At 41.2% G+C, this 12,106-nt stretch overlaps 1 protein-coding gene across 1 annotated transcript in view; it reads left to right on the top strand.

Moving 5' to 3' along the window:
• The first annotated feature begins 2,102 nt into the window (after positions 1–2,102).
• Positions 2,103–12,106, top strand: part of ARFGEF1 (ADP ribosylation factor guanine nucleotide exchange factor 1) — a 168,887-nt gene continuing 158,883 nt past the window's right edge. Inside the window, exon 1 of the mRNA XM_036753413.1 lies at positions 2,103–2,246. Within this exon, the coding sequence (XP_036609308.1) occupies positions 2,123–2,246 (124 nt within the window). The 5' untranslated portion in view covers positions 2,103–2,122. The remainder of the gene's footprint in view (positions 2,247–12,106) is intronic.

The following is a 12,106-nucleotide window of genomic DNA, read 5'->3' as shown; positions in this document are numbered from 1 at the left end:
CAGGATAATCTAAATATTCATCTTGGAAGGCTTTCTCATTTACTTTAGTTGAATGAGCAGCTCATGTCGTCTTTGAGAACCATTTTCATCAAATATATGCACAAAATTACTCCCCAAAATTATTTAAACAGTTTCACTAAGATTTATCCACTTTATGTTGTAAAAAAAAAAAATCATCATTTAGCCATTCTCAGAGTTGTTGCTTATGTATTTTCTGTGTTATATAAACATCCTCACTTTTCCTTTTTCCATTTGTTTTTTTTTTATGCCTACATTTTTTTTTCTTAGTATAACATTTAAAGAATGTTTTCTGGAGCATCACTCCTCTCTAATTCAAGGTCACCTTCCACTTTTTTTTCATCTCTTCTCTCCCTCCCCCTCCCCCCCCCCATATCCCGATTGCACCATAACCTGTCACTTCCCTGGCTTTAAAGATCTAATTCCTTGTGGGCTACACCCGGGTCATCTTGAGTTTGTATGATTGCGTGAGACTTAAGGCAGAAATTAATCCACACAATTGACAAATCAAGGCACTGGAGTGCAATAAAAAAGGAATGGAATGAAGTGACTTCCTAACAATAGGGAGCCTTAGGGTAATAGACCAGCAGCAGCATGAGACTTCAAGGAAGGATCCTGCCAGTAAACTACCATGTAAGTTGCTTATGTACAATTTCCCTACGGTATTTTTAGGAAATCATTTTCCAGGAAGTAACACTGCAATAGTTTGGATTCTGATTTTAGTTTGCAGTTTGACATATTTACTTATGATTGTTTTCACCAACTCCAAACCATGAAAGATATTCTGATTTCCTTCCACCAGGTGCTGTTTCAATTTAGAGCCCGTACGCTTGCAAAACACCGAGATTCTGACATTGCCTTAAAATCTGTGGAACGACTTTCTCCTCTATTAACAGGAAAATCACAAAATTGTAAGAGGGCTTATGCCCCGGCGCCGACCCAAGCTTCCGCCCAACTTCAGACTGGAGTCGGAGACCCCACAGTCTCCGGGAGCGCATTTCCAGAGCCGCGTTTCACCCCACAGATTAAGGAGCCGAGGCGGGGGGGGGGGGGGGGGGAGGCTAGAGTCTTCCTGAATCCATGTTAATTTGATTTATTTTGCCCTTCCCAAGGACGCGCACCCGCTGAGGTGGTCAGACCTTGGGAGGGATGAAGGGAGGCGCAGCCGGCGGGACCACCGCGTGGGCGGCCGTGGGGGTGGGGCGACCCCTCCACGTGCTGAGAGGCTAAGACTGCAGCGGGGCTGGAGATGCAGCAGAGGAAAGCGGCCGGGATGCGGCCACGCGGTTCCTTTTCTCGAGAAGGGCGTCTGTGCCAGTGAATCACTGAGACGCGGGGAGGGCTCAGCACCCCGCCGCCCCGGGGCCGGCCGCTTCACGACACCCTCCGCACGCCTCCTCCCTGCCCCGGAAAGCGCGCTGGGAGGGGCGGGAAGTCCCTGCTGAGCCACCGTAGCTCTGCAGCTCGGCCTGCCCCCGCACCCCCCAGCTCCCGGCTCCAGCCGCCGCCGTCGCCGCCGCCGCTGCCATCGCGGCTGCTCTGGGGCTGGGCAGCGCCGCCGCCGCCGCTGCTTCCTCCTCTGCAGCCGTTCCGTTCAGCCGCTGCGTGACGCGTCGTTTCCTCCCAACATGGCGGCCGGGACGGGTCGGTGGTGATGGAGGCGGGTCCGCGGCAGCGGCAGCAGCGGGCGCGGATCCCCACAGTAGCCAGGGAGACCCCACCAAGGCCGGGCCTCTGAGTGGCCGGAGTCCCTCAGCCTAAGCCCGGGCCCCCCAGCGCCCCGCGCCGGCCTCGGCTGTCAGCCTCCTCCCCACGAGGAAGCAGCGGCGGCGGCGGCGGCGCCCGAGGCCCCGGGAGCTGGAGCGGGGCGGCCGGGAGCCTGCTCTCCCCACATCGCACCCCACCCCGGCCCGACCTCCCGGCTCTGCCCCTTCTCCCTCCGCCCCTTCCTGCTCCTGCCCCTGCCCTTCTCTCCTTCCCCGCCCCCACCCTCCTCCTTCTGCTGCTCTTTCTCCCTTCTCTTCCTCCTCCTCTTCTTCCTCCTCCTCCGGCCCCTGGTCCGGAGCCGCTGCCGCCGCCGCCGCCGCTTCCTTTTTCCGCGTCCATGTATGAAGGGAAGAAGACGAAGAACATGTTCCTGACCCGGGCCCTGGAGAAGATTTTGGCCGATAAGGAAGTGAAGAAGGCGCATCACTCTCAGCTGCGCAAAGCCTGCGAGGTGGCCTTAGGTGAGCGGGGGGACAGGCTGGGGGAGGGGGACACACCTGGAGAGGGGTGTGTGTCGGTGTGTAGGACCCCCCACCGCCGCCCTGACCTCATGTCGAGTCCCTTTCCCCTTCTTTCTGCTTCCTCATTGGAGTTGACAACTCGGCTGGATGGGGGGCGGGGGGAGGGGGAGCCAAAGTGAATCGAGGAATTGTGGACCCGGCTCCCGAGGTTAGGAGGGATGGACTGAGCTGCCTGGAGGAGAGGGGGTTCGGTTCGGTTCTGTTCTGTTTTTGATTTTGGTCGGACAGAGCCGAGAACCGTGAGGGCAGGATACTGCCCTTTGTGATGAAGCAGAAGATGAGCGCTGTTTTATTAGCCTTGCAATGGAGGTGGAAATGATAGGTCAAGCTCGGGTGTGGAAAGGACCGTCTATTGTCCTGGTACTTAAGTTTATTGTTTGGGGAGGTTGAAGGCGATTAGAAGTTGATGCAGTCCTGACATTTCTCTGCCTGCAATACTACTGGGAAGATGTAGTAGCGTTGTCACCGGCGGTGCTGACCTGGAAGTAAACTGAAGGTGGTGGTTGTTTCTTTAACTGTTTGTGTGTATGTATGTGTGTGTTGGGGAGGAAGGAAAGAAAGAACCAGAGGAAGGCATCAGATAAGTAACCACAAGAGGTGGGATTGAACGGGGAAGACGAAAAAGACAATGACACCCACCAGCCACATGTGCCTTCAGTGGCCACTGCTCTCAAGCTCGAATTATGATTTGTAGTTCAGGAAAGAAAGCCAGCGTAATGAAGCCCTATAGCTGGCGCAAATCTAAACAATACCGACATCGAGAATGCTAGGACTGGAATCGCCCGGAGTGAAAACAAGCAACCGAAGCCAGGAGGTAGAGGGGGAAGTTCTTCTTATATTGCATTTATTAAAGGTTGGAGATGTTTGTAACCCGGACATGTAGTTTTAACACAGATGAATGCCCAGTGCTTAGGCTTTGTGCTGTTAGAAATTAAGTAAAATTGATGAGAAGAAAAAAGGAACTTGTTATAAAATATGTACATTGGATGACAGACCTTTGAAAACTAGCATTGTAAAAAGTAAGCCTCCAAGGATTTTCATTGATTAAAAAAGCCAATGGAAGGTAACGTTTTGCTGTCAATTACCAGGATGTTGTAAAATTAACTTTGCGAATTGTTAAAATAACCAACACTAATTTCTTGTCGCACGTGTATTTTTTTTCTTTTTGATCCTTAAGTAGATGGCATTTGAAAATCTTAAAATATTTTGGATCTGAGGATACGAACTTTTTTTTTTCTTTCCACTTGATCGAAGTTAGCCATTTATTGGCACACTTTTTTTTAGGGTGTATGTGCATGTGTGTGTATGAATGGTTTTAGTAGTGTAATAGGAGTAGACATAAAATTAGAAAGTAGGGGAAATGAAATTATAATTATTTTGATATTTGTATGAGGCTTTATTTTCTGAAATCTTCAGAGGTTTTGTAAGTTTGGCTGATTTAGTCGTTTGGGTCTTTCTGTATTAGAAAATATTTTAGTGAATTAAATCATGTATGAAGAATTAGAATCTGTAGAGAAACAGCTTTCTTAAATTGTTGTTTAGCTCGCGGTGAGGATTAGGTGAAAAGTAATGGTATTCAAAATTCGTTCCACAAGTTATTTACAGAATATACAACTGTAAATAAGATTTTGATAACCATCTTACTAAAATAAAATACACCCAATCTATTCTTAATAAAGCTACACATTTCCTCAAGTATAAAACTTTTAGGAAAATCACATAGATCTACATTTGAAAATGAGTTCACCTGTAAAAAAAATCTAGCCTGTCTTTGGTGTATCAAGGTATAGAAAGCTTTGATTCTATGAAAAAAAAAAGAAAGAAAAGAAGAAATGCTAAAGAAACTAAGTTCCTACAGTGTTATTAAAAGTCATATTATTGGTTTGATTCTTTGGTTTCCAGAAACTTATTTAAAATATAAGATACTAGAAATCTACTTGTCATGTTCAGTATAAACTTGTATCGAAGCCCAAAACTGCTTTGAGTGCATGCATGTTGCCCTCTGGTGGTGCCCTACTCCACTACAACTTTCCTCTGTTCATCCTTGAGCCAGAGGATGAACCTTGGCCATTGAACTCCGCTTAATCCATTCCTGCTCCCTAAAAGCCTGAATTAAAAATAGTCTGGCCATCTGCTGGCAGATGAGGCAGCAGCAGAGCTATTTTTAGTTTCAGAGAATTTAGGAGTACTGCTACTTTGGGCTTGAAGATGGTATTGTTTCACTTCATGGGAAGGTGGGAGAGAGTCGGGGGTGGGTGGTGAATATCTCTTAGAGCTTTAAGTATCAGGAGATTTTTTTTAAATAAAAATATTATTAAATGCTTATTATGTGCAAGGAACTATGTTAAGTGCTGGGGATACAAACAGAAAAAGAACAGTCTCTGCACTCAAGAAGCTCACATTCATTATAGTAGGGAGATACAGTGCTTATAGGAGGCCTCCTGGTCTACTCAGCATGTAAAGCCAAAACAAATATTAATGCATCATCATTTAATATCGCTTCCCTTTAATATTGAAAGCACCAGCAGTCCTCCCCAGTCTTCCAGGCTTGCAACCTCAGGTACATGACTGACTCCTCATGAGATTTTTTTTTTTAAGTCTGTAGGTTTGTCATTGGTTCAGCAACTTTCTTTATATTCAGCAGTAAGTTTTATGTGAAGGTGAGCTGAAGATACTGTAACAAGTTTTGGAGCGTGGAGGTGTTGGCAGAAGGAGCTAACGTTGAAAGAGAATAAAAGCATTAGGTTGTAGGGAAGAGGGTGCCCCCAAAAATGTTTTTAGAGAGAGATCTATAAGAACAGTGAATGAACAGGAGGAGAAGGCTTTATTCAAAACAAGATAGAAAGGAGGCAAAAGTGAGATTGAGAGAAAAAAATCTCTATATGCGCTGGTTGGTGCAGTTGAAGGAGCAGTAGATTTGGAGTGAGAAAAGACCTGGATTCAAATCCTTAACTCTTCTCTGTGTGACCACAGGCCAGCGATTTTGCCTCTAGTTTTCTTGACTGTACAAAGGGAATTATTATATTGGTCATATTTCTCTCACAGGGCTGTTGTGAGTAAAGTGAAATACAAATTTTAATTATTTATTGCATTACTTTCTAAAATACTTTTTCCAAAATGATTCTGTTGACATACTTTTCTTATATGTATAATGTGATAGTCTAATTAGCTGAAGCTATAGTGTGCCTAAAAATGGAAATATTATACTTACTTACATGATTCCCTGTCTTCCCTTTAATTTTTCTTCTCTGAAAAAGGGACATGAGATAGGGGAGTGGGTTAGAAAAGAAGTTACATGAGCAACTGAGCCATGATCTGTTACTACCCTTAGCAACTTCCATCAATCAAAAGAACAGTGACTCACCCAGAAGTGAACAGGCATCAGAAGCAAAGTAAATTGTAATCCAGATCTACTCTAGAACATTTTTCTTTTTAGCAGTTCCTTAGAGTAAAAGGCCATTTTAATCAAGGCTTCAGTGTGAAGGATAGGGAAGGAAAAACATAGTCATAAAATTTAGAGCTACTGTAGCAGGAACCTTAGAGATCATCTAGTCATTGGATCAATAAACATTTGTTAAGTACCTGTCTTGTGCCAAGCACTGAGTAAAGCACTCTGGATCCAAAAACAAGTGTGTCTTTGTCCCTACCCTAAAGAAATATGCATTCTATAGGAGGAGATAACATGTATACCTTTAAGTATATATACAGTAAATATAAGGTAATTTTGATGGGGTAGGAAAGGCATCATGTAGGTGGCAATGTTTGAGCTTTGAAAGAAATTGGAGAGTCTAGGTACAAGAGAGAATACCAGGCACAGGCAAGTTACCTGTTCAAAGGCATGGAGACAGGAGATAGTATGTCTTGTGTGAAGAACCACCCAGTTTGGCTGTACCATAGAATATATGAAGGGGAGTAATGTATAAGGATGGAAAGATAGATAAGGTATTTATTAAGCTTACTGTGTGACCAGCACTATGTATGCCAGGTCATGAAGTACTTTAAATGCCAGGGAAGTTTGTTTTTGATCCTATAGGTAACAGGCAGGCATTGGAGATTATTGAACATCCCTCATGTTACAAATGAGGAAACAGAAATCCAGACTAGTAAAGTCAAAATAATAACCATCAATTAAGCATTTACTGTGTGTCAGGAACAGAGAATACAGTACAAGCAAAAAGATAGTATCTTCCCTCAAGGAGCTTACGTTTTAATGGAGGAAGACAACATATAAAAGAAAGCTAAAGAGAAGTGGAAAAAAAGATACAGGCATGGGGTCATGGTAGAGAAAGAAGTCTGGAGAGTCAGGAGCTGAGCCTTAGAGGAATGAAGGAGTGAACAGGGCTTGCTTGAGCACTTTGCTTAAAATGGAGGTGCTAGGAGGAACTGACCAATCAGAGAAAAAGGCTGAATCTCTAGAGAAAGAAGTCCAGAGAACCAAGTGGAGCCCAGAATACAGAGATTAAGATTCAAACCCAGGTCCTCTGATATCAGATTCCAGGCTCTTAACACTTTAATCACCTATAGAGTGCCAGATTTGGAGTCAGGAAGACCTGAATTCAAATGTGGCCCTAGATACTTAGCAGCTATGTGACCCTGGGCAAGTCACTCAGTTTTCTTCATCTATAAAATAATAGCAAACTCCCAGGATTATTTTACAGATAATATGAGATACTTGTAAGGTGCTCTGCAAACCTTATAAAGCCTTATATAAATGCTAGCTATTATCATCAACCAACCAATCAATATAAGCATTTATTAAGCGCCTTCTATGTGCCGGGAAGTGTGCTAGGTCCTAGGAATACAAATAGAATAAATGAAAAAAATTCCTGCTTGCAAAGAACTTACCTTCTAATGGAAGAAATGTAAGGACATGTAAAAGTATATATGTAATACAAAACAATTAGCTAAAAGGTACTTCAGAGGGAGGACACTAGCAAGTGAAGAGATTAGAAAAGGTTTCATATAGAGTAAGATGGTGCTTGAGCCCTGTCTTGAAGGAAGAGAGGGATTCTACAAGGTGGATTCTCTAATGATTTAGTAATTAAAAGATAGTATTTATGTTAAGGTTTCCTTTTCCTTTAACTTTTAGGATTTGGGCTTATTTACCTATAAATCTACAGTGTCTCTTTACGAGATAGGTTGTTTAGTACTTGAGAAACCAGAGTCTTGCAACACCAGCTTATGAAAGAGAACAGATAGAAATAAGGAGGTGAAGAAGTGGGACAGGCTGATGATTGGCATTTTCTTTCATTTAACCCTTTGTTTTTCCTGACAGGACCAAGTATGTTCTATTTAGAGAAGTGTTTTGGGGGAGAGAGACAGTCTTTTCAAAGCAGGAAAAAAAATTGGGTCATTATTTTGGGGGGGGAAGGGGATATATCCTTCATAAAGTAGAAAGAATATGACAGAGGAAAAAATGTGTTGCTATAAATATCAAATGTGGGCTATTATGTTTTTACATTTTTTCAATTTAGTTTTTTGTAAGTGCTTTAAAATTTTCCTAGGCTAGGGTATCGTCAACAGCATAATTATAGAATACTTTTTACATAGAATGGGCTATAGTTAAATTAATTGTAAACCTGGGTTTGGTAAGTTGGTTTTTTTTTTTAAAGTAATTTTTGTTGTTAGGGAACCAATCCTTACTGTTGCTTTGATTGCTATTAACAATATGATGCCTGAAACATTTTTGACAACATGGAACTTAAGAATGTTAAGGTATCTTAATTGAATGATTTTAGTTTCTGTTTATAATGAGCATCTACAAGGAAAAATATGAGTCTTATACAATTATTGCAACATTCAGAATTGAATTGTAGCGAAAGATAGACAATGCACCTCAAGTAGCAGCTCGACTTTATTTCCTAATGATGCTTTGCTCTCTGTGCTAAATTTTACATTTAAACCATAACTTAGTTATGGTTTGCCTTTCTTCCTCTTTCCCATGAAACTTAGAGGTTAAACGACATGACCAGGACCATATATGAAATAAGTGTCTGGGGCAGGATTTCACTCAGGTCTTTCTGACGCCTGACGAGGGTTCTAATGACTGTGACACCTAGCTACTGGGATCCATAATCATTTAAGAGTTCAGTCTTAACTGTCAACAAAAATAAAAATCAAGAGGAGGAAGAATACCTATTGTCCAAACTATTATATGAAGTTAGATGTGCACACTATAAAGCAGTAAATATATCCTGGACAATGTGCTGGACCTAGAATTGAATAGGAGGAGAATGGTATCAATTATTGCCTTTAGAAAATTGTGTGGTACTTTTAATGATCTTCAAGCTTCTCCATAAAAAAAAGAATTTTTTTTTTAAAACAAAAATGTTCTCCTGGTGATGTTGTATGGCTGGCTATGAACCACACCATACTGTTTTCTTCAGAGAATTAGAAAGGTGCGTAGTGACCACAAGGAGGCTGCAACACATTCCCAACTAGGAATTGCTTAACTGAAGCAATGTAAAAGATGTCATCAGAGAGATAAATAATAAGATGAGGGAAGCCAGTCATGTGGTAAAATAACAAAGAAGAGCCTTTGTACCACATTGGTATCCTCAGAGTGTCAAGAGATCTAGTGGAAGGCCTCCAGCGTGAGCATCTGTGAAGGATTTACAGGGTAACACAGATAAATTGCTTAAGATGAAAAGGTATGTGAGTTGTGATCTACGTCACTGGAAGGAGAACTTAAATTGATAAGATAACACATCCACTCAGATGATGATACGAATGAATCACATTCAGTTTATGCTAGCAGCATCAATTATTAGTGTAACAGCTATAGAACAGATGCAGAGATGGTATTTACTATAAAGTTTTTCCTCAATTCAAGCACACAAATCTCAAACACATCTTAAACATAGAAGCTACAAAGGCTACCTACTGTGTTCACTAAAACTGAACTCTACTCCAGTTCAAGAGTGGTATTCTTAAATTATTATCATATTTTTATCACTATCTCTATGAAATAATAGTTCATCAAGAATTAAATTCATCTCTCTTTGGGTTGCATTAAGCACCACGTCTAAATTGCTGGGTTTAGAATGATTGAGTAGCATTTATTAAGCCTTTATTATATTCAGCTCACTCAAACTTGTTACAAAATTTGAAAAGGTATTAAAATGTTGAGATTAAAAAGTCATTCATTCTTTGGGAGTAAGTTGGTCTAGCTAGCAGTTTTCTGGACAGTTAAGGGTCATCCCAAACTTTATTTTTCCCTTCTTTGATGGAAATTATTCCAGAATACATTGCCTATTTCATTGTCTTTAAAAAAAAAGTGATTGAACATATACATCTACTAAAGTTATACTTTGATGCTTCATTGTAATATGGAGATGACTTTAAATTCTCCAGACTAAACCAACAGAGCACAGGCTCTGTTAGGTCCTACCAGGCTGGAAAGGCTGCAGGTATGGTAGCAACCACATTTTCCAAGTAGCAGCCTGGCAAGTTCAGAAGAGTTCATTGCCAGGTTAGCTGTGCAGCCATAGCAATTTTCAAAGACCGTCTACAAAGTTGGAGAATCCAGGTTGGTGGGGAAAGTACCCACACTACAGAAATCACAGCTCCTCAGAGTATTAAGATTTACATAACTTAACCTTTTCTTGATGACTGTTAGCATACAATGAAACCATGAAACCCTCTAGAGACATAGAACTGTTTGGTCTACATGAAATAAACAAAATAAACATAGGTTACTCCACTTTTCAGGTTCTCATGTCTTTTTTCCATCGTTTTTCTCTCTTTCCCAGCTTTCACTTCTTGCTGATGTCACTGTGTTTGCAGCTGCTTTCTTCCCCTCTGACTTGTTGGAGGCTTGGAAACCAGCACCTCCAAACCAAAAAGAGCTAGCTTCAAGTCTTGGCACTGACACATAATCACTGTGTGATCTTGGGAAAGTCACTTCACTTTCCAGTGCCTTGAGCAAAACTCTAAGCCTGTTAATGGTTGAGAAAATGCCAGCCTGCATTGACAGAGGAAATTTCATCATCTAGGTGGGAGTTCCCTATACCAATGCAGTCACAGATCTAATCTTTATCCCCAGGAAAAAAGAAAACAAAAAAATTTTTGAATTGTACATAAAATAAATTCTTAGTGATGTATTATGGGACTCATGAGTAAAATGCTTTACTGCATATGACACCTTTATTTTTGCTGCTGAGAGGCTTTTTTTGTATGCTTATTTTCAGGTTATTGCCCATTTTCCAGATAAAAAGACATATTACAGTATATATTTTCTAAAAGTCTGGAGAAAAAATTAATTTCTTCATACACCTAGTGTTTTGAAATTTGTTTTTACCAACTATAATTAATGACATAAAGAAATATTTAAATAACCCTTCTGACAATAATACCTTTAAGGATTAATGAACAAAGGAATGGACAAAACCCATCTGTTAATCTATAACTATGTGTCAGGCACTGTGGTAAGTATTAGGGATACAAATACAAAAAGATAGCCCATGTCCTCAGGGAGCTTGCATTGTAAAGGGGGATTTGGTCAGGGAAGGTGAATGGAGTTGGGAAATTGTTTGACCATTTTCTAGGAATGGTAGCGTTGGGGGAAAGAGATGTGGTACCCACTCGGTGACATAGTAGAAAAATGTCAACCATGCCCAGGGCAGGAAAGAAAAAAATAAGGCATGTTGAATGTAGGACCTAAAAAACAAAGCTATAAAAAATGGGACTGGGTAGGGGGTAAATTGACTTTAAAAGAATTTATTGAGTATCTATATTTTATCTAGTCTTCTGGTACATACAAGCCTTATTCAATCAGTAAACATTTATTAAATGTTTACTATGTGTAGGCACTGTGCCTGCACACACACACACACACACACACAAAATACATAGACAATTATTTTGAGGGATAACAACTAGGGGAATCAGGAAGGCTCTCTTGAAAAAGATGGCACTTGAGCTGAACCTTGCAGGGATGTAAATGTTCCAAGAAATATATGAGGAAGGCTAGCATTCTAGTGATGGATCACCTATTTACAAAGGCACAGAGGCAGGAAATGGAGTGTTATGTAAGGAAGAGCAAGTAGACCAATTTAATTGGAATATTGAGAATATAAAGGGAAGTAATATGTAATGAGCTTGGAAAAATTGACTTGAGTCAGATTATAAAGGGCTTTAAATGCCAAAGAAAGGCATTTATATTTTATCCTAGAGACAATGAAAAGACCCTGAAGTTTCTTGAGCAAGGGAGTGATGTAGTTTGGCTGCTTTAGAAAAATCGGTATGGCAGCTGTGTGGAAGACAAAGAAGAGAGAGACCAAATTGAGGCCATTTCATTAGAGCTACCTCTTCTCTCTTATCCTCATAACTTGTAATATCTTTTTCACTTACCATTGTCTCTTTCACTGTAGTCTCTGATGAAGGTGTGGTCCTCTTGGCCAAGGACAGGCCTTTTACATCACACCCTTGCTCCCATTGCTTCTACTAAACTTCTCCAGCAGATGGCCCCCATTATGATCCCCACTCTTTTAATCATCAGTGTCTTCCTGTCTTGGGTTTTTTCTCTACTTCTTATAAACACACCTTTGTTTCCTGCATCTTTAGGAAACTTCCACTTGATCTTGCTGTCTCTTCTAGCTATACTTCCCTTCTCCTTACCTAAAATTGAAAAAGCCCCCATTTCGTCTCCTCTGACTCAATTCTGAACCCTCTACAATCTGGCTTTCCGTCTCACCATTCACTTGAAAATGATCTCTCCAGAGTTACAAATGATTTCTTAATTGCCAAATCCAATGGCCTTTTCCCAATCCTCATCTTTTTTGACCTCTGCAGCATTGACA

The sequence above is a fragment of the Trichosurus vulpecula genome, chromosome 1, assembly GCF_011100635.1.
Source record: "Trichosurus vulpecula isolate mTriVul1 chromosome 1, mTriVul1.pri, whole genome shotgun sequence".
NCBI classification, from domain to species: domain Eukaryota; kingdom Metazoa; phylum Chordata; class Mammalia; order Diprotodontia; family Phalangeridae; genus Trichosurus; species Trichosurus vulpecula.
The sequence above is the reverse complement of the archived record's forward strand: the minus strand, read 5'-3'. Positions and strand labels throughout refer to the sequence as shown.